Source organism: Periophthalmus magnuspinnatus, chromosome 22, assembly GCF_009829125.3.
Source record: "Periophthalmus magnuspinnatus isolate fPerMag1 chromosome 22, fPerMag1.2.pri, whole genome shotgun sequence".
Taxonomy (NCBI): Eukaryota; Metazoa; Chordata; class Actinopteri; order Gobiiformes; family Gobiidae; genus Periophthalmus; species Periophthalmus magnuspinnatus.
Genome location: NC_047147.1, coordinates 15,828,786 through 15,851,420, shown reverse-complemented (window position 1 = coordinate 15,851,420; position 22,635 = coordinate 15,828,786). Strand labels below are relative to the sequence as shown.

The 22,635-nt window shown below is 41.8% G+C and overlaps 3 protein-coding genes across 4 annotated transcripts; 1 reads left to right on the top strand and 2 right to left on the bottom strand.

Moving 5' to 3' along the window:
* Window positions 1-1,002: 1,002 nt before the first annotated feature.
* Window positions 1,003-4,705, bottom strand: si:dkey-21a6.5 (multiple epidermal growth factor-like domains protein 9). The gene is made up of 9 exons (XM_033988498.2): window positions 4,505-4,705; window positions 3,232-3,426; window positions 2,917-3,055; window positions 2,756-2,844; window positions 2,575-2,638; window positions 2,017-2,105; window positions 1,833-1,945; window positions 1,610-1,766; window positions 1,003-1,523 (listed from the first exon to the last, which is right to left on the bottom strand). The coding sequence occupies exons 1-9, from the start codon at window positions 4,551-4,553 to the stop codon at window positions 1,366-1,368; spliced, it is 1,053 nt and encodes a 350-aa protein (XP_033844389.1). The 5' UTR covers window positions 4,554-4,705; the 3' UTR covers window positions 1,003-1,365.
* Window positions 4,706-5,507: 802 nt separating this feature from the next.
* Window positions 5,508-10,331, bottom strand: cfap99 (cilia and flagella associated protein 99). Its single transcript, XM_033988764.2, has 15 exons — window positions 10,081-10,331; window positions 9,875-10,016; window positions 9,703-9,797; window positions 9,524-9,630; window positions 9,229-9,406; window positions 9,082-9,162; window positions 8,880-8,951; window positions 8,041-8,130; window positions 7,726-7,811; window positions 7,455-7,659; window positions 7,198-7,339; window positions 6,869-7,020; window positions 6,595-6,800; window positions 5,895-6,063; window positions 5,508-5,777 (listed from the first exon to the last, which is right to left on the bottom strand). The coding sequence occupies exons 1-15, from the start codon at window positions 10,192-10,194 to the stop codon at window positions 5,691-5,693; spliced, it is 1,926 nt and encodes a 641-aa protein (XP_033844655.1). The 5' UTR covers window positions 10,195-10,331; the 3' UTR covers window positions 5,508-5,690.
* A 522-nt stretch (window positions 10,332-10,853) lies between these two features.
* Window positions 10,854-22,559, top strand: zfyve28 (zinc finger, FYVE domain containing 28). Of its 2 annotated transcripts, none has more exons than XM_033988491.2 (14): window positions 10,854-11,380; window positions 14,608-14,748; window positions 16,732-16,869; window positions 16,972-17,174; window positions 17,263-17,352; window positions 17,420-17,509; window positions 17,579-17,680; window positions 17,749-19,149; window positions 19,248-19,343; window positions 20,515-20,687; window positions 20,767-20,880; window positions 20,967-21,068; window positions 21,150-21,253; window positions 21,341-22,559. In XM_033988491.2, the coding sequence occupies exons 1-14, from the start codon at window positions 11,345-11,347 to the stop codon at window positions 21,470-21,472; spliced, it is 2,922 nt and encodes a 973-aa protein (XP_033844382.1). In that variant the 5' UTR covers window positions 10,854-11,344; the 3' UTR covers window positions 21,473-22,559. The 2 variants fall into 2 exon arrangements, with proteins under 2 accessions (XP_033844382.1, XP_055087288.1); XM_055231313.1 differs by having other exon boundaries at window positions 20,967-21,056; window positions 21,341-22,007.
* Window positions 22,560-22,635: the final 76 nt, after the last annotated feature.

Sequence of the window (22,635 nt, the reverse complement as noted above, 5' to 3'; positions counted from 1 at the left end):
GGTGCCATCTAGCGGCTACTCTTCCTGAAATCACTGCCATCACTGTTAATATTTTATAAACGTCGCAATAATAAAATTACGAATAACTCAAATTACTGAATTTAAAAGAACATAAATAATTAAACTTTTTAGATATAATCACTGTGGTTATGTGGCTAAAGTCAATTGAGAACAGCCACTAGAGCTCACATGCATATATGGCAGGTATGGAGGTGATGAGGATGAAGAATGTACTGGTCTGGTTTAAGCCCAGTTTAGTCCAGATGTAGTCTTGATTCCTTTCTGTTCTAGATCAGCTTTAATTCCAGGTTTAGTCCATTTTGTGCGTGAATGTGACCAAAGGCGTGCTTGATATATCACAGACACACTCTAGTGATTATGTAATAAAGACTAAAACATGCATTGTGTAACTGTTCTAGTTGATGATGGCCCACTACTTGTTTTTCTCCATAGAGATGTTATTGCTTTGCCTGGAATGTTTCACAGAATATATTAAACATGAAGACAAGCAGGTCATGCCACCAAGTCAAATTACAGGTTTGATTCATGGAGAGTTAGAATGCATGTCAAGGTATTTTTAGGAATAAAACACATGTAATTAAATAAATGCAAAATAGACCAGTTTGATGCCATAGAGTGGAACATTTCAGGCAGACCAATAACATCTACATGGAGTCACCAGAAAGTAACATTCTACAATGTAACATCAGCATCATCCAGAATAATTTGAAGAATGTCTTGCCTAACATACTGCATTCACGCAAGCAGCCTACTGTACAATGTGTGGTTTTCACTCTGTCCCTGGACATGCTGTAACATGTTTATCTCCACTGTTTTGCTTTGTTAGTCACTGTTGGGCCTCATTGACCCAAACATTAAGTGTGAAAATTCGTACTGTGGATCATGAGTCTGTATTAAAGATATGTATCATACAAGAAAATACATGTAAATGTGAATGCTAGTGCATGAAACTTACAGGGCGACATTAAATTCATATTTTTTCATGTATTACTACAATTTTTTTTTGTTAAAACATAAAAAAAATAAGACAAGGTGAACACAATTAGAAACACATTTCAGAATTTAAATAGAAAGTTCAAGAAACCAAAAATGCAGACAACTCAACAAGATGGCAGACTCCCAAGTGTGAAGTAATTCAATTACCTCAAAAAAGTGCTTTTTGAGAGAGAATGTTTGCACCAACATACCTCTAATAATCCAATAACGTTTACAAAGTGGTCATGTGTAGAACAGTGTCATGTTTACAATGGATTTATGTGTGTTTTGTAATGAAATCAAAGTGTGGTCACCACAAGTTCATTAAGGAAAGTGAGAATATCATGCTTAGTCCATAAAGCGAGCGTGTCACCAGCCCGCATACACAGGCTCAGCGTCACAGGGGATGCCATAGTATCGGCCCTGAGGTCGCTCCTTACGCAGCAGTGGGGCCCTCGCCACTGACAGTTCCCCATCTGTGTCTCTGCGCCGACGAAGCAGCATGAGGATGATAAACAGCAAGGCCACTGCAAGAGCAAACATTTGAGATCAATGTTGAATAGTAAAGACAGACATTTTTTGACAATCATCTAAACATCAATACTGTACTTGCCTCCTCCTCCAACCACAAGCAGAGCTATAGTGACAGGGGCCAGTTCACATGTGTCCCCTGCTTTTCTGAAGAAAGTCTCCATGCAGTAGCCAGGGGCCAGACTGCCCTGAGGACAGAAGGCATCACTAGGGCACTGGATTGGATTCACATCTGGACTCTGAAGAACAAATATTGAGCAACATTATACAAAACAGTGTAAGATGTGAGTGTGTGCAGAACTTACAGGGCAGTAGTGGTTCTCTGGGCAGATCTCACACTGGTCCTGACCCCAGTGAATTTGGTAGGAGCCACTATTGCAGATTTGGCACATGGTTTGGCGAGCTGGCTTGTGCATGCCTGGGCAGAACAGAGCACTCTCCTGACTGCTCAGTGATGACAGTTATGCTAAAGGAATTTGATGGACTTACCTGGTCGACAGGGAGTACAATCCGTGGCACCATTCTGCAGAGCTTCCTGACCAGCTGGACATGTCTGGCACTTTGAGCAACCAGATGAGCTGAAAAAAACACCAAAAAACTACTTGACACAGAAGGACATTTTAAGTTTGGCTAAATAAATGTGTAACAACTGGCTTTAATTACTTGAATTATATTAGAGAGAAATATTGATTTCTTGCAAAACACTTAATAGTAAAAGAAAAATTAAAATCTGTCAACTGGACAAAAAGTTGTTGAAGAAGCGGTTTGGATGAGCAGCGAAATGTCTTCACTCCTACAACTTTTTGTCCAGTTGTCCTTTACTATGGATCATATCTGGACAACTGAGGGATTACACAAAACACTTCATATAAATCATAATGGTCTATATAAAGTTTTCTTAGTGAATAACAACCACAGTGTGGAAGTGCACAAAGAAGCATGAGATAAAAGCATGTGATGTCTGATGTGAGGTTAGATAAGTACTCTCCCAACCACAAATATTTGAGCTGTAGCAACCAGGAAAAGCAAAGAAATTTTTAAGCTTACTTGCAGAAGGTTCCCAGTGAACATGGTGAACATGATGTAGAACTCTGCAGAGATGCAAAGGAACCTGAGGAGACAGAACAGTTACATAACAGTCAGAGCCAAAGCATCACCGGTGTGAGTTGAGTCTGAATTGTAATAGTTAGATTGGTTACTTTGTTTCATGTCAAATAAAATGTCTGACCTGGAGAGCAGCTGATGCAGCTATCTGCTCCGGTGATGTTGTTGAAGGACCCTAAAGGACAGGCATGGCACAGCGGGCTCCCTGTGAAACTGTGAGGAATAAAATTCAGTTGCGTTAAAGCTCACATAAATAGATTATTACATATATACTGGAGTTATTACTTGGTGTAGAAGCCACGGGCACAGGGGAGACACTGCTGCTGTCCTACCAGAGGCTGATAGGAGCCCACAGGGCACTGCAGACATGCTCCAGGAAATAGACAGAGCCCAGGTTCAGTACAGCATGTACACAGCATTGTGTCTGAAATGATAATTACAATACACATGACACTGCAGGTTACTATAGTGGTGCTGATGAATGAGGGCGCAACGCAGGATCTATTTAAAGCAGAGCCACTAAACTGTAGTTTGACATTTCTGCCATTTGTTCCCTCAAGTGTTCATTGCACCACGTGTGGAGGTGGAAAAGAGACTCACTGTTGTCATACTGGAATCCCGGAGCACATGGTTCACATGTGGACGTGTTGAAGGCAGAGCACCCTGGGGTGGTGCTGATGGGTGTGCTGGGGGTACTGGTCAGGAGGGCCAGGGGGGTGGTTGGAGCAGTCACATTCTCAATGACTGTGGTGTCAGTGAGAGCAGGGGTCAGAGTAGTCTGACTCAGTACTAGACCTGAAACACAAGCAAAATGTGTACAATTTTCAAATAACACAGAATCATTGGTTGCTTATATACTGACTGACATTGCAATGATCTAGTACAAACTAAGCAAAGCATTTTCTATTCCTGCATGTGTACTGGGCTATATAAGCAGTAAGCACATCCAAAGGCCCAGGATTACCATAGCTTCCCACCTCAACACAGAGGCTCAACATAATACTTTACCCCCAATAGCCTGAAACAGCCAAAGACAACACCAGCCAAAAACAATTCTATTGTGAAAGTCTTTAGTCCAAATGGCTGTTAAGAGTAGTATAGAGTTAATAGAAAATAAAAACTGACCCGTCAAACCGCTTTTATTATTTTAGTTTTAAATTATAGAAACACACAGCCGTGAAATAGGAACCATAACGTGCAAGACGTGGTCAATGCTAAACTTGGGAGGTGAAGAAAAGAGACTGGAATGGGTGCCAACATGCAAATCTAAAAGTCTGTACACCAAACATGTCTTTCCTTGACAAACATATGTTTTCTATGTAAATCTCACGTATTTAATTCACGTGGCTTCCATTAAAGAAACGCATCCTCCTTCCTGACCCCTGAGGACATGCCAGCAGAGAAAACTAGACACTCACTCACAGAACCAAACTTGTTTTTCTTTCTTTCTTTTTTTTTTTTTTTTGGTTCTTGGACTAAAGTCATAGAGCGTGACCCAGCACAGCCAGCCACAAAGTCCATATTGTGGCTCTAATCACATTAGCCATGTGCTCTTGAATATGCGCCTCCTCCTCATGCAATGCAATTATTAAGAAGCAGGTCATGTGGTTTCTGTGGCTGTGTCTCCTCGGACGAATCCAAATGTTGCCCTGCCCAACCCAATGGGAACTGTTACGGAAAAGGTCCTTCTAATAATAACAAACCCTAGATTTAATTTACATGTCCACAAGAGTTGGACAGAAATTGACAAGGCTAGTCAGAAGAACTTTTATAGGCACATCTTTTCTGGCATTTGTGACGAATTAACCTTATTTATTCTCTCCAAGGGCAATTAATGACATGTCAGAAGTTTTTAAGAGTTTGTTTTACTTACCGAGCAAGGAGGCGGCGAAAAGCGCGGGCAGGGCTCCTCGGTCTCGCATCCCGCCGTGATTATCGAGTTGCACTGCCTCCAAACAATGAGCCGCTGCAGCTTCTCATCCCGGACAACGGCTCCTCAAACCTCCTTTGTTTTGCGCGGAGGACCCGGAGAAGCCTGCTCGCAGTGGGATCGGTCCCTCATCAGTCATATGACAAATACGCATCATGTGATTCCGCTTTAGAGGAGAAAGAGGAGGAATGAACCAAGACTGTGCTATAATTGGCCAAATGGGGGCGACATTGGCTCCTGCTGATTTTCATTGTAGCCAAAAATGGTTACTATAATATAAAGTTCTTAGGCTCTCAGTGCTTTTCAAACTTGTATGAACCAAGTACCACCTAAGATAATATTTGGATTTCAGAGTACCACCAGACCTAACCTCGGATTTTATCAAGATTAGGGCTAAAATAGGGTTAAACATGGTCTGAGACTAAACCAGCTCTAACTGAGACATTACTATGCAAAATGCAGTTTTAACAAAACAAAAAACATAATTAGATTTGTCTCTTGATAAAACGCCTTCTTACAACTGCAGAAGGCCCAGGTATCAAGTACCACTCGTACCATCACTGGTCATTTGAGAAACACTGTTTTAGGCCAAATATGATGTGTTTTTGGATGATAAGAATACTATCAGACAGTTTAGTTTCTTAACACTGAAAATGTTATAAATCTGGTAGAGCATCTGTGTATCCTTCAATTGACCAAGTGGCATCTGTAGCAAATAAGTAAACAGGTATCTATACAAAAAGAAAAAATCAAATCTGTCAACTGGTCAAAAGTTGTAGAAGTGAAGACATTTCACAAGACGCAATCTGACCAGAACTGAAGAAGCTGATTGGATGAGCAGCGAAACGTCTTCACTCCCACAACGTTTTGTCCAGGTGACATATTTGAGTTTTTCTTTTACTATGGCTATAGCAATGTGGATTGTACTAATAAATCTGATTTTATTCCATTTATTTTACTGGTATGAAACACACAAATCACAACGAGTCTTTAAAAGTGCCATTATGCAAATCTTTAAGGCTTTACAATATTAACCAGGACTAAACCAACATAAGTCCTAGTCTTAACTCAGGCCTAAACAAAGTTGTCTCCATGATGTCCAATAGAAGCTTCCAGTAGAACTAGTATGTCACATTAGAGAAACAGAGCTGTGCTTCTCTATCTGATGCGCTAACATCTGCTCCAGTTCCCCCCAGTCCCTCGGCTCACAGCTCCCCTGTTGAAGAACAAATTGTGTGTGGTCAGTTGTAACATTTCAATTGAGCTATAGACATGATCATAACAAGACGACTGGTTTATATAGGTCTTGTTGAAGTGTACAAGAATAACTTACACTGCTGAATGACCCTCCAGTGTGAGATGGTCTGCTGCTGCTCTTGTCCCCGTCCCTGAGTGAGTTGCGTTCCCGTTTCTTCTCCTCCAGCCTCTTCTGCAAAGCCACGACGGACTCATCTACAGTGACCTTCTGTGAACAACTCTGGAGCGGCTTTGTCTGCTCCTTCCTATGAGAAAACGTATTACGGAAAAAAAAAAAATTGTAAAAATTGTAATTTTTGCCTATTATTGAATTTATGCTATTTTTATGTATTGGAAGCAGTAAAATCCCTCAGCTACTTTGGACCTAAGTAGACATGCTCCCTTGAAAATGATAAGTTATATCTTTATTTATAGTTTCCTAAGGTGTTTACTTCCCCTCAGATTGGTGCCTGCGGAGGGTGAAATGCTACCAGCCAACATTAGCTTTAAGGAGGGATGAGGTTTCAGTATTTATTGTGCTACTGATAATTTATGTAGGTCTTAACAGGGTAAACCTTGTATTTTGTCATGTGCATAAACTACAGGGTACCATAAGCTAAGCTTGAATTTATGGTGCAATCTGCCAATATTCCCAGTATTATTACATATATAATATATACATAAAAACTAAAAACCTAAAACATGCCAATTTTCAGATAAACACTGTCACCAGTGTACCAGAATGGAAGGAGCATGCAAGAACATAATATGTAAAGTAGGGAGAGGCAGTAGCTGACCTGCTGGCTGTGGCCTGTCTTAGTGCATTATTGTGGAGCTGGATAGTGTGCAGCTTGTGTTGGAGCATTTGTTTCCTCCTGTCCCTCTGCTGGTGGATGTTCTGTTGCCGCTGTAGCCTCTCTGCCGACTGGGCCTCCTTCAGAAGAGCCAGCCGCTCTCTGAGCTCACACAGAGACATCTCTCCCAGCAGCTCATGGCCTCCAGTCTGAGGAACATATTAAGATGTACTATACACACTAAAGTGCTCACTGCTCAGTATCATCTCCTGCTTACCCCTCTGTCATTAAAACTGCAACTTCTGGGGCGAGATGTAGATTCAATAGCATGAATTTTACGAATAATGTCACATTTTCTGATCATTTCTGCCTGGGCGTCTGTCATTGCTCTGCGCAGGTGTTCTTGACTCTCCTCAGAGACCTCTTTTACTGAAAGAAAAGACAATATAGATTTAATTCAAGTGTTATCTTTGCATGCCCATGTTCATCTAGCTTTAGTTGTGCTAGTTTTCTTATTTTTGTAAAGCTTCTCTGGTCATATTTGTATTCATGACCTGTGTTTGACAGACCTGTACATAAAGTATGTCAGTACAGACAAAGACCTACCAATCTTTTGTTTCATTGCATGCAGCTTTTTTTTAGCAGCTTTGGCATTCTTGTGACCGTCTGACACTTGTTGTACTAACTCTTTCATCTCCTTCTCCTCCTGAAGCCTCTTCACAGCGTATCTGTGCATCAACTTTGCTGCCTTCAAAGAACAACAGAAACTTATGTTGGTTAGAAAAGTCAAATTATTGTCTATAGTTTCAGCATATTGCTGTAAAATCTCCTGCAGCAGTGCATTCTTCACACTTTAACATCACCTCCTCTTTCTTGAGCTGTGCAGCTGCATGGTTCTGGGCTGTAAGACGGGAGCGGCACAAGACTGCCTCTTCATGGCTAATGCAACCTTCTAGTCGTCTGCATTCCACTTTAGCTAACTGTTCCTGCAAGTCCTTCTCGCGCATTTCATTTTGCCAGTGCAGGAAAGCAGAAGGCTCCTGTGCCCCTTCCACAAGACACTGCATTCTGTTTTGAAATGCACACGGAGCATGAATGAATGACATCAAGAGTAAAAATGATGGTGCATATTACCTTTGAAGCTCCTGTTTGAGCTGACGATCAACCAGCGCCCCCTGTCTCAAGATAGCTGCACTGTTCATCTTAATATGCCAGCTGGACTAACAAAGGCAAACATGACAAGCAATTGAACATTCAAATTCAGTAAAAATATATAAATTATAAATATAACTATCTACCAGTTATTTTGAGGAAAATTTAATTTGAACAAACATACACAGAAATAGAAAAACACTTCAGTATGAATATACTCAAGTACTTGTAAGTAATCCACTTATTTCTGTCCTGATAATCATAGAGAGGTACCTTACACACATACTATAAACCCACCTGTTTTGTTGTAGTTGGAAGTTGTGTAGAATGGAAGGAGTTAAACTTTAGCTTAGAATTGAAGCTTTCCTCTATCTCAGACACCACTTTCTGTGAAGCAAAAATGTATAAAACAAATGTGTGCTAAAGACATTCAGATTGTAAAAACTGAACCAGGAACTGAAAGTAGCTAGACTGTAAATAAACTAGAGGCATCGCAGTTTCTCTTGTGTCATTCTGACACTGAACCTAAAACATATGGCAAATCCAGAAGATGTCTTTGTAAAGTATTGAAGAAGTATGTATTCTGAATCCCTGGCAAATGGAAAGTACCTTATGTCCACAATGCAATGGACAAATATTGAATTGAAGATTCAATAAAAGAGTGAAAAGTAAAACAGTGCTGAACTTAAATTTTTTTTTTTTTTTTTTTTTATTAAAAGTGGTCCCAGAAATTTGAATGACCTGGGCAGGTTCTGTTTGGAGTGGTGTTCTCAGATCACCATCATGTGTTCTCCAACCAGACTCAGGAACTTGTGAGCATTGCTTTGGTAAATAGAGGCAGTATTGCACATGGAGGCACTACTACTGCAGGCACATGCATTAACAACAATTTTATATGTTCAATTTGTGCATCCCCAGTTAATGGTAACTAACCTTAATTATGTCTATGTCATGTGCACATTTTCAGTGCTAAAAAAGCATGCCCTGTCTTCAACCTAGATTATTCGGGTTTCATTGCCTGGAGTTTGTTCATGCTGTTTGGGGTTTGTCTGATTTGATCTGTCATTTGTAAAGAATAGAGTGATTTCACATCCAAAGACACAAAGAATGTGAATAGTACAAGTAAGAACTTTTACCTGATAATGTTTGAACTTGTGTGGACTCCTAGACCCAAACGGTTTGCCATTATTGACCTTATACAGCAGTCTCTGTCCAAGGAAAAAAATGCAAGACAAATATCACATAATATAATTCATTATATACACTTTATGAGTTGCCCAGTGCACATATGGAACAGGCAAGTGATTGTGAATTAAATATTTCAAGAAATAAACGCACCTCATTCTTTTGTTGGTTATTATGTTTGATATTTTCTAGGATTTTCATTTCTTTTGGAACCTTGTAGGTGGTTCTGGGCACCTACACAACATTATGTGTTAGTTTAAGCAAATAGTGAGGACAGAGGATCAGGGGGACATGACTGACCAGCCGCACTTTGTCCAGCTCAGGGATGATCTCAGGAACAGGGAAAGCTCTGAGCTTTGGTCTGGTCAGAGCAAACTCCTGAGGTTCAGTGGTTTTAGTGGGAGCCTTCCTCAGCTGACTCACACATGATGCTTTCACTGCCAGCTGCTCCAGGAGAGCAATTATCTCAGGACGCCACCTAACAGTGGAATGTTTGAGCACCATAAACATCAAAACTGACAGCATAACATAGTGAGATTCTGGAATAGCTGAGGATTAAACTAACAAAAATATGTAAAATAGACTCCTTTGCAACCTGAGAGTAGGCTCTATCCACTGTTTCTGGACATGTTCAGCATCATAAATGCCCATCCACTTCTCCTGAACCAGTGTGGTGAGATTTGAGAATAAGAAAAGTAAGAACTGCAACCACAGACGTAGACTTAGACAAAGTGTTGTTTTTTTTTCTCTTGGGGTGAGATTTAAATTACTTACTGTCTGTACTTTGCGAACACCAAGGGATTGGACGATGCTGCCAAAACACTTCAGTCCCAGTTGATCCAAAAAACAGATGGTGAGATAGCAGACAACTAAACAATGTAAACATTTAAATTAGGGCACGAGGTGATTACAACATTGGGGTGAAAATGTTGCTGAGTAGACCTACTATGATACATGCTGAAGTCACTTTGGGACACGCTTTCTGGACTCCTATAAAAGAGGCTGACAACAACATCAAGTAATGGTTTGTGCTCAATACACCCAGAAACTGTGTCGAGAATGAAATTCATATGCTGGGGATCCAGGCTCTGTGGACATGCACAAGAAAGAATTTAGGTTTAGCACAGCTATGACAAACTCTGAGGCACTAACCTGCAGATCCTTAGAGATGTCTTCTATAAAATCGTCAAGACACTGCCTGCTCGCAACGAACTTATCCAGCAAACGGATGGCGTCTCTCACAAGTGGCACATACTTCGAAGGCATTTTCAGCGAGTAGAAAAATAGTCGCGTGTTGTCAGGATTCACAGTTTTCAGTCTGAATATAATAAACGTTGGGCCAAACAACACAATTCTGTTGTGATCAGGTTAACGCAAACCGTTACCAAATCCTAACGTTGCATGGCAACCAATTGTCGTAAACGTAAACAGTCCACGGCAAACCCACATTTTTGCCTACAGAATTTACAAAATATATTTTTTAATACATTATTAGTTTGCATGTTGACATGTTTAAATTTCCCTACTGCCATATCAATGCAAAATAAAAAAATCCAAGCAAGTTAAAAAAAACAAAAAACAAAAAACAAAAAACTAGAGAGACAACTAAAGTTGAGAGGCAACTCATTTGTGTTATCAGATGTGAGTATTAATCTGAATTAGATCTAATCATTAACAAGAGACAGCTTTCAATATGACACAAAAATGTATTATGTTGTTTAAAGCCCTACAACACATGACAAATAAACAACAGTGTGCAATATGTACTTTTTAACAATACCCTACACTTGAATCTGTGTCGCATAGATCAACCTTAATCTCTCATTTATCCCATTGGAATAACAACCTTCCATGTAAACATGTTTTGCTGATAAGACTGTACGTGAACGCATCGTTTCCTGGGAAAGTGGGAGTTCAACGTTGTCACCGTGAGTCAACGGCGAAGCACAGGCGGAGCAACACAAAGCCGTCCCGGGCCCTGAATAGCACAGGGATCCGATCAAGAGCCGTGTGAGTCCGCTTGTCGTAAGAGACAAGCGCCGACACGAATGAGAGGACACGGACAGAGAGGAGCATAATAATGTTATAAACACGGAGAGAGGACACCGAGCCGCTGGAGAGGCAGACAGCAGTGCCTCGTCGCCTCTGTAAACTCAACTGGACACTGGACACTGGGACCTGAATGATCATGACTGAACCGGGAAAGCCCGTGTGCACCGGCACTCCGCGGAAATGGAAATGAGTCGCGGTTTTCTGTTAGCGTTTCCTGTGCCGTGTGTTTCTTCGCTGAGTTTTTTGTATTGTTAAATTGTGCTTCTGGACGCCAGCGTGGCTAGCCTAGCCTCGAGTCGTTTACTGTACAGGTACACCAGCAAGAAGAGGAGCTTCTGGGACAAAGAGCGGCACTGAGGCAAAAATGAACCGCTTCCGCAAATGGCTATACAAGCCAAAGGTAAGATGTTCTCATAAAACACATTGTCACGATTGCGTTATTGTTATATGCTTTACCATAACATTGCTAACGGCGCTAATAGTTAGCCCCAATGTTCCTGCTCAGAGATCAGACTATGGTCTGCTAGCGTTAGCCACCGTGTGTGCACTGTATGAACCGAGGCAGCAGCCGCTGTGATTGTTGAGCTTTTGTTACTGTACCAGAGACTGCGCCCTGTAAACACAACACACGTGATTTAACTGTCACTATCATGTATGCTCCCTGATTGTTCTGCTTTAACAGTTAGACATGAAGTGATACATTCTCTCATCAATGTTTTCACGCATTTGTTTGGCTCAGTGTGTGCGTTACAGAGATAGATCTGTGATTGATGACACAGCAGAGGAGGACAGTACGGTAGCTTCTCTGAAGCATTTTACTTGGTCAGGACATGTGCAGCTCCTTTTCGCAATATCCATAAAGGCCACTGACATGAATTCATTCATTAAACACGTGCTGTAAACCGGAACTGAACTTGCCCAACATAAAAAGGAACATTTTAGTAGATCTTGTAGATTGAGGCTTACATTTCCAAGCATTTAATTACCAAGTCTATAAATTTGAATACAGATCAACTGGCTTGAATGAGAATGGCAGTTTAGACATGGTGTAGGTGGTTTATATATTCTGGGTATGTATGTAGGTCCGTTAACAATTAACATTTGTTTGACGTTTTAAATCTCCACCTTAACAGATGGGATAAAACTTTAAGCTTTTTGTCGTTTCATGGTTGTCTTGTGGGTGATGGTACAGTGTCATCAGATGTGTTGATGCTCTGTGTTGGTGTGGACATGGGCACTCACCTGCGTCACTGGCCTCCTCTATCCAACCACATGTGCTGTCACAGCACTATGGCCTCCATTGTAGAGCTTAGGACTAAGTGCTGGGCTTCTCCACACTATTGTCACAGCCCTGAATGAGTTGAAGCGCTGAGCTGTTACATCAGACCTCTTTGTGCCAAATTATAGCCTTGGACTGTAGTCTCATCCATTACACTTCAGTCTGGTGGCTTTCAATCATATACTTAAAGAAGTGAAGAAGAACTGACTCAAATCATTGTAATGATGTATGAGGGAGTCTTAAAATTACTTGTTATACTACGTACTAGCTTTGCCCCTAAAGAAAGCCTTGAGCTGGCTCAGAGAGTGGTGCATACACGGTCCTGCCAAAGACTCCTTCACTGGAGCAGAGTCATGCAGATGATGTGTTTGGATATTTCCCTCTCGGATGTATCCTGCGCAGGAGGGTGTCTGAGCCCACAGCAACTCTCATGCTCTCAGTGTGTCAAGCACATGGCTGCATGAGTACAGGACACTAGCTAACATAACCGAATAGCAAGTTGGTGCTGTACTCATCTAATTCTGTGATCTTGGGACAGACTACGACAGAAATTACATTCTATAACCACTGGGATAGTGGAACCCTCCACCTTGAGTGAGCAAGCTGAAGGATGGGAGGGGTTGTTTGGTGCGGGACGGCTGACAGCGGAGGAACCACAGGGACACAATCTGCTGACTCATTCTCCACAGGCTACAGCCGGCCGCCTCCACAGTCCAGTTCTAGCTTGTGTTTTCCATAATAACTGAATTTTCAATTTTTTATTTACAAATTTTAGTATTTTTTTGTTTACTTTTTTTTTACTAATCATTTGAAGCTGACTTCAAATATTGAATTAGTTTACATTTATTACTTGATTCCATTAATGTACACACAACATGCACATTAGAATGAAATGGAGGCTATGGCTAGTTCACTAAACCTTTGCTACACAAAACTGCATTAGAGCATGTCCAGCTGGTGACATCCCAGTCTATAATAATATATCCCTGTTTTGAACATAATCAGCTCATGATGTTATCTGTTTAATCTACACAGTGACTAGATGTGGAGTAGTGAACATCTCCATCACAAACGGGACCTGTGATGTAGAGCACAGACTTACCCTAATCTTAACGCTCCTCTTTTACGGACTCAAACATGGTGGGAGACAAAAATAAATTGATATTTTACTTAAACTCATTTTATTACTTGACCAACATGAAGGTAACACAAATTTTGTGCGAAACATCAGGTCTAGTCTCAACAGTCAGTAAAATGATTTATCATGTTTGAAGAAGTCAAGAGGCTCCACACATAATTTAACAGAATTAGCTACTGCATTGTACTACTGTTGTATCAAGGTTTCCAACACAGAAACCAAAACTGCATTATCTTTTTTATCTGAATCTAGAGTCCCATGGAAGTACGCATAAATTGCCCTACCGCCTTGAGAGTGACAGATCTCAAAAGCCAAGCAGGATTGGCCTGGTTATTACTTGGATGGGAGACTGTTGGGAATACAAGGTGCCACAGTGCGGCAAAGTGTCTTTAGTGCAAATTGCAAGACTCTTCACCCACCTTGCCTAGTATATGGTGTGTGAGTGATGGGTGAAGGCTGGTATGGCTGGTAGCTAAGATTGAAGCCTCACTTTTGTCACTGCTCCTGGGCAGTTGTGGCTACATTAGTAGCTTATCATCACAGAGTATGGATTGAAATAATATTGCAATGTAAAGAGTTCTGGATGTCTTGAAAGGCACTATTTAAATCTAATTTATTATTATACTTTTTACTGATTTCATTCTGGTTTTGCTTGTGTAATAGGAGATGTAGATTTTTTAACTCACCAATCTCAACATAAATATTTTAAGTATATTGTATATTTCTACATGCACAAACAACATCATATTATGACAGCAGTGTCTTGCACTAGGTAGGGCCTTTGCACATGCGACTGTAGCTTTTGTTGATGGCATCATTATTAATGAATGAGTGAGAGAGCAGCAGCATGGATCATATGCAGAGAATAGCCAGGCTCACGGGGCGTGCATCACGCACAGGAAGCACTGGCAGCTTCAGCAGAATGAAGGCAACAAAATACTGACAGGCTGTGGGTGGCAGTGATGATGGTTTAGAACCAAACTGTCTTGTGATAAGCGTGTCAGCAGGGGTCTGTCTGCTCTTGTAAAATGCATTAACTTGTATCAGACGTGTGCCTCCCACAGATATATAAATGTAAGAAGTCTTTTCCTGTTTTGACATTAGAAACAAGACATTATTTTTGTATGTTTGACAACTGTTTCTATATTGTCTATTATTCATACTGCTTTATTGCAGTGCTCTGTAATGATTTATTTGTGTGTGTGCACAGCGGACTGACCCCCAGCTCCTTGCCCAGTTCTACTTTGCTGATGAGGAGCTGAACCTGGTAGCCACAGAGCTGGACAGTCTTGATGGGCGCAAGGACCCTCAGAGATGCACGCTGCTGGTCAATCAGTTCCGCTCCTGTCAGGTCAGTACAAACCTTTAATAGGCTACAGTTGTATAGAGACCATTTTGAAAAGGATAAACATAAAGACGTTATCTGGTACACTGCCTGGCCAAAAAAAAATCACCACAAAAAAAAAGCAAAAAATATTTCGTTGGACCGTTTTTAGTTTTGATGGTACGCATTCGCTGTGGCATTGTTTCGATAATGTTCTGCAATGTCACAAGATTTATTTCCATCCAGTGTTGCATTAATTTTTCACCAAGATCTTGCATTGATGATGGTTGAGTCTGACCGCTGCACAAAGCCTTCTCCAGCACATCCCAAAGATTATCAATGGGGTTAAGGTCTTGACTCTGTAGCGGCCAATCCATGTGTGAAAATGATGTCTCATGCTCCCTGAACCATTTTTTCACAATTTGAGCCTGGGAATCCGGGAATTGTTATCTTGAAATATGCCCGTGCCATCAGGGAAGAAAAAATCCATCGGTGGAATAACCTGGTCATTCAGTTTATTCAGGTGTCAGCTGACCTCATTCTTTGAGCACATACCGATGCTGAACCTAGACCTGACTAGTACCTATAGGCTTGTACCTATTTACCTAGTTAAATCTAGGTGGCGACTTTTTTTTTTGGTTAGTCCATGTATATACACAGTTTAATGTTACATACAAAGAAGTCTATACTTAAATTACACTATGATCTGAAAGTTACAGACCCAAGAGTGACCCATATAGCCAAATAAACAGATGAATGCTTTATCTAGTTTAATAGCTTTTTCTAGCTTTATGGACAGCCAACAGTTTGCATAATTACCTAAAGAATTAATCACAAATGGACCATCCGTCATTTAAGAACTTTGTCGGAAATTCCTTAAACTTTTTTTAACTCATGGTGATGAGTGCAGACTGCCTGCAGCTGCCTCTGCAAAAAAAGAGCAGTGTGTCTAATAGGACTGTACTCAAAATATCGCAAAAGTATCATTTCAATACTTTTAAACAACATAATTTTATACATTTACCTACCTGCTGACGACTGCATTAAGGCTTAAGCTGTTGAGCTGAAAAAGGGACTTGTTCATATATCAATTGTGTTCTGATATTAAGGGAATCATGGACATCAAATTTCTTGTTTTGTTATTTCTTTGAAAATCTCCCATAGAGTTGGGTTACTCCCCACATTTGGTATTATGACATCGTCATATTGTAGAATATGAACACCAGCAATTGCACATTAGAGACTTTTGCTGCTTCATAAATGCCATGTCCTGGGTTAGGTGTATGAGTAGTCTCCCTGATTAGCAGTTCTCTCCCAGAATAGAACACTCTGTCCAAAATGTTGGACTTGGGCCCTTCGCTGCAGCTATCTGTACTTTGACTTGGCTCGCTGTTGGGATTATTGGCACGTGGATTGTTGGCACGATTGTGAATTAGTAAGTTCTACTGAAATGGTAGTGAATGAGAGATGCACTTGAAAAATGTGCATGCGCAAGATGAAAGAAAGCAGTAACCAGAGGAAGCCAATTATTGTCTTTTCACAAAGTTCCACCAAAGAAAAGATTTGGCTTTCTGAGTACCGTCATCTTCAAACTCTTCTATATTACTATTCTAGGTCTAATTGTATTACACAGTATAGAAACTACACAAAGAAGGACCAAAATTTGGATATAACTGACAAGTTACTCAAAATCAACTCAAGTCTGAGTACCACCAGAAGGGACTTGCATACCACCAGTGGACTATGTACCACAGTTTGAGACACAAGTACACTCTAAAGGATTTCCACATTGTTTTGCATTCTGCTTCTTTTGAATATTTGTCCAGACAAGCTTCTGACAAGAAGTGAGTTACTGCTTCCTTATAAATCAAAATTACATTTGTTGAAAAGCTCACAATTTTGCTGTTTTGGCATGTGCCATGTTTTTATGATTTTTGGGCAGCAAATGTGCTATAAATGAATGTATCATTTGCGTGTATTAGTAGTGTTCTATTGTTGTTTTTTATACAGGACAATGTGCTCAACATCATCAATCAAATCATGGATGAATGTATCCCTAACGACCGGGCCAACCGAGATTTCAGCGTCAAATTCCCAGAGGAAATCCGCCATGACAACCTAGCAGGGCAGCTGTGGTTCGGAGCTGAGGTACACTTTTCCCTACAGCACACGATAGACTTGAAGTGATCAAAAAGCAATTACCTTCCTTTAATCTGTAATAACTACTTTATTTTTGTTGTTGTATTTCAGTGTTTGGCTGCTGGCTCCATCATCATGAATAGGGAGATTGAGAGTATAGCCATGAGGCCCCTAGCGAAAGATTTGACACGTAGCCTGGAGGAGGTCCGCAACATCACCAGAGACCAGGCCCTTAGGGACCTCAACTTGTATACTGACCGCATGAAGGATGCATTGCGCCATTTTGACAGCCTTTTTGCTGAGTTTGAACTTAGGTAAACTAGGCCAGATTCCACTTGATTCAAATGCTTACAAAATCTTTTTTCTATGGCTATTACTTGAACACTGTGTTATTTTCAATAGTTATGTGTCAGCCATGGTGCCTGTGAAGTCTCCCAAAGAATACTATGTACAGCAGGAGGTGATTGTCCTTTTCTGTGAGACTGTCGAGAGGTAAGTACTATATATTGTTGGAGGAAAAAAAGGTGATCAGAAGTGAATAGTGTTTTTTTTTTTTTAGGGCCTTAAAGCTGGGCTATCTCACACAAGACATGATCGACGACTATGAACCTGCTCTGATGTTTACTATTCCCAGACTAGCTATTGTGTGGTAAGAGTCCTCTTCAGCTTGTGCCTGCACTACCTCTTCCCATACACTTAGACTTCTACATTCTTCTAGTGGCCTGGTTGTGTACTCAGAGGGACCTTTGAACTTGGACCAGAAATCGGAGGAAATGTCTGAACTCTTCAGGCCATTTCGCACCTTACTGAAGAAAATCAGGTACAGCTGGCAAAAGTTAAAGACTATTTAAAATAAAAAAGGTAACAGGTATGGTGCTGTTTTTGCAGAGACCTGCTGCAGACACTGAGTGAGGAGGAGCTGATGACCCTGGAAAGAAACCTGTGCATTTCCCAGGATGGAGAGCTACCCATGGGCCAGGGCTTGGCTGGGAAGGCAACACCAGCTCCCAGTCAGGATACTCTGTCTAGTAATGAAAGCTCCGAGGGGGACTGTAAATGTGAGCCAGATGACTCGACTGTGTTTGTGTGTGCGGGCCAGGAGCTGGCCCAGGTGGAGCGGGGCTGGGAGGAAAGTGAGGGCTCAGAGCCAGAACAGGGGCTGCTGTGTGAGGAGGCTGAAGAGGCAGAGCTGGCCTGCTCCATGCAGTATGACGAGGAGGAGCTAGAGCAGCTCAATATGATGGTGCACCGTGTGGGAGACGAGATGTCGACTCTACTGTCCCCTCCCAGTCAGGACCAGTCACCAGCTCACCAGCCTCATAGAGAGACAGGGGGCAGTGGCTCCAGCACAAATGCATCCCCCCACAGGCCTCTGCCCAGCCGGAACAGGACTGCTCGTCATTTAGAGGAGGAGGACAGAGTCTTCTTTATGGAGGATCTGGATGCTGCCCTTTCCAGAGAGTGTGTTTGTGTGGCTTCAACCTCCCCTGCCCTCCCACCTGGGCCCCCACAGCACAAACCTGTACAGGTAAAAGGTCCTGTGGGGAATGCCTGTCACTCTGTCTCAGAGCAGCCGAGCAGCCACATTTCCCATGGGCTTTGTGTAAAACCTCCCTCTGTCCCTGGCTCCGAGCCTCCGCCCTACACCAACGGCTGGGAGCTGGAGGGCTGTGTGCCTGAGACCGCTGAGGTTATCGCTCACCGTATGGGAGGCATGAAGCTGTCTGCCACAGTCATCTTCAACCCTCGCTCTCCCAGTTTGACAGAACTAGCTGTGGACAAGTTCCTGCCTAGACCCACTTCCTCTGACGTGAACGCCTGCGGCCCCCTGGTGGCCACTCACTGCCTCCTGAACTCCTGCGTGTGCTGTGGCAGCTGTGATGACCATGAAGACCCCATGAGCTCAGACAGCTCTGGGCTGGGCCTTGGTCTTGCTCTTGGATTGGACAAACACTGTAAAACATCAGCAGTGACCTCTAATGCGGTCATCCAGTCATCTGCTTGCAGAGTGCCTCCTCAGTCGTGCAAGCCTCACTGTAAACCTGGGAAGGTCCAACTGACTCCACAGCCTGCACGCTGCTCTGAGGGGCTCCTGGAAGAAGAGGGGCCCCTCTGTGACAAGTGCCTGCTGGTGTTGCAGGACTGTGATGGGGGCCAGGCCAAGCAGCAGCCCAGGACTGAGTGGAAAATTGGAGCTAGTGGAGACCAAGAAATGGAGGAGAGAGAGACAGACAGAGGAGTGAGCAGAGAGCTCAGAAGAGACACTAAGGAGCACTGCCGGAAGAGCAGGTGCGCTACTGAATTCTACAAAATTCTCTTTTACCCTTGTGCTGGTTGTTTTCATTTTTATTAAGTTGTCCATCCTCATCACCCTTTTGATTTTGTAGTTTTCAGCAGTCTCCCCTCAGCTCAGTGTCTGGTAGTGACTGTGAGAGTGTGTCCGTCACCTCTTGTAGTCTGTCCAGCAGTGTCTACAGTCCCAGGTAACTCCTGCCCCTGACTGTGCTCCTAATGCCTCACCCATATGCTTTATAGGTTGCGTTCACCTTCTGGAATTTGATTATTTCATAATTTCAAATGAAAGGCAGGGCCTATGCAACTACGGATTTATTATGGTGATAGAGCAAACTGTCGTTAAACTTTCTGCCAGATTTAGTTTCATGTGTACAGGCCAAAAACCATAACCATGATTAAAAGTTCTGCCATAGCATTCTGACCTGCTCACAATTTTAAGGCAGTTTTAAACTATAGGCATTGTGGGGTTGTCAAAAGTATCGGAAATCAGATACTGATCGATACTAAAACTAGTATCAAAACTAGATACTCATTTGAACAAATATCAATAATAAAAGATTCACATTCACATATCAGAACAAGTATAAGACCACATAAACTAGTATCCGACCACTATGGAACCTACCTGGATGACAGAGATTATACATATATAAGATCAGATGGTAATATAAAAGAAAGTACTATTATTTGATGCTGAAAATGACATTCCATTGTCTAAAGACAATAATGCATATGTCAAGAAGCAGTTTTTTATTATCATCATGATATCAGAATCAGTATTGAGTGTATTCCTTTGTATCGAAGTTTAGTTTGAAATTTTAGTATTGTGACAATACTACATTGTACAATATTGTGATGTCATATGAACGCAACCTATGGAGCTCAACAGGCCCGCCCACTTCAAAGTCCGCTCTGGTTTCTGGAAGTAAAATTTAAATATATTTTTCTCACAGACTATCAAGAGTTCAATGGCATTGTAGAGGCTAACCAGTTATGTGACAACTAATATCCATAGCATGATTGTTTTAAGTCCAAAAAGTATGTTTAAAGTGCAAGTGCTAATTAGCCCTGATCAAGCTTTCAAACTTTAATATACATTTTTTTTTTTAAAGGTTATGGTAAAAAATGACTGGGAATTTTATTTCCGGAACTAGGGAATGACTAGTTGAATGATGGGCTTTCCTTCTCTAAATGATTCATGTACATCCATCCTGCATCAGCACGATTAGCCCCACACATTGAGGGTGTTTTTCATTTCTTATATCGTACTTTCATAACATGATGTGTTCAGTTTGCAAGTACAGGTTGTACTTGAGAGACTTGGCATAGCTCAGTAAGCTTTGTGTTGTGGTCCCTCAGCCCTGTGAGCAGCCTCACCCTGAGTTCCACCACTTCTGAAGACCCTGACCACCATGACACCTCACTGACCTCACTGCCTCTACACAGCACCAAATTGGCAGCTAGGAACAAGATCCGCTCCCGTTTCCACAGTAGCAGCGACCTCATCCACCGGTTGTTTGTCTGTATATCAGGTACTCATCCCCTTTCCATTTATTATACCAGTGTGTGGGACATTTGGTCTCATTTATATTTCTGTGTTGTGTGATGCAGGAGTGGCTGATCAGCTGCAGACTAACTATGCGAGTGACCTTCGTAGCATCCTAAAGACTCTTTTTGAAGTCATGGCCACCAAGAGTGAAGAAGGAGATGACGGCAAACAAAAAGGTTTTTTGCACTATGCATAAATCCTATATTTAATGCTTTTAGATTACATCTGTTACCATGTTCTTGATTTTCCTTTGTCCCATCAGGTCCAGTTCTGCGTAATGCTGTGCTGGAGGACTGTGCTCTGTGTCAGGAGAGCGTTTCATCATCTGAACTGGCAGCAAAGGCCAGAGATGGTCAGTTTGAAGGTCAGAGCTTTCTTACATACACTTATGGCTGTATGATGTCCAAACAGAATCTTTATTTATTAATATATATTTTGTGTCTAGACCCACCAGACTGGGTTCCAGATGAAGCGTGTAACTCGTGCATTGCGTGCAAAGCCCCATTCACTGTCATCAGAAGAAAACATCACTGCAGAAGTTGTGGAAAGGTACTTTTAAATATCTTCATCTGTCTAGTGAAGTCTTTGTAAAACCATATAGGGAACATTGGCTAATCATACATGATGTCATTACAGATCTTCTGCTCTCGCTGTTCCTCCCATTCAGCTCCTTTGCCCAGATATGGCCAAGTCAAGCCTGTGAGAGTGTGCACGCACTGCTATATGTTTCACGTAACTCCCTTCTACAGTGATAAGGCTGGCATCTGACCCACCATCAGCACAAACAAGCACTGCAGCCAGGAAATATGCAAAGAGCAACAGGCCCTGCTCTAGAACATGGTCTATCACTCCTGCTGATTCAGCAGTGATACAGTTAAGACTGGCTTACATAGACAGAGGATAAGAGCAGTCACTGTTGTTTCTGAGAAGGTGGTGCAGTAACAGCCGGTGGTCTTCTGATTTGGGAGAAGCTCAAAATGGGATGCGTTTGAGTCTGTAAAGCTTGTCACATTTGTAGTTTTGGGAGCTTCCTACATTTTTACCAGAGATTCCATAAATCATTGCTTTAATACAAAGAATGTATATTGGCAGGCCTGACAATAACAATTCTGCTCCCTCCTGTGTCAACAGTTGCTTTCTCATAATGAGATTGGCCTTCAGAGGTCACTACTTGAGTGAGGTTTTATTTTTAGTACAATATCCTTATTCTCTGCATTATTGAATGTTCTTCTGTATTACTGAAACTGGGCAGTGGATGCCAGCAGCAGGCGTCTCAGGAGGATACCCCCCCCCCCCCCCCCCCCCCCCCCGGCTTTGGCCAGTGCTGTTTTAGGCATCTGGTCCAGGGGCGCTGAGGGTGAGCTCAGAGCACAGAGGCCTTCTCAGGTGGAGTCTGCATAGACCACACCATACTCCAGTCCTCTTCACTATGTGCAATACTGCTACTACTGCACTGACTCTGCACAGGGCACGGGTCTGCTATTCATGTTGAGCTGAGGTTATTTATGTTTACACTAAATCCTTTCTTTAATGGTACTGGATCTTATTTATATTATTTATATTGTCATTAATTCTTTCCTCTGCTCCCCTGTCTTATTACGTTTCATTAGAGACATGTAACACACCTAAACATCCTCCACTTCTCAGGACCACACCTGTCACCTCTCTACTACACCCAGTCAATCCTATTTTTAATGAATAAGGGTTAAGTTAAACTGTAAAACATATCATGCAATAGACGCTGTCTCAAAATCAGTCTTATTTTGTAATCAAACATACAAACTTCTATAACATAATTTGTGTATGTAAATAAATTGCTTTTTACTGACCTGGCTGACCTCTTTAATGATTCTATGTAATAAAATTACCGGTATTTGTTTAAATGTTTTCTATACCATTTCTCTTTTTGCTGTACAATGAGCTGGATGAAA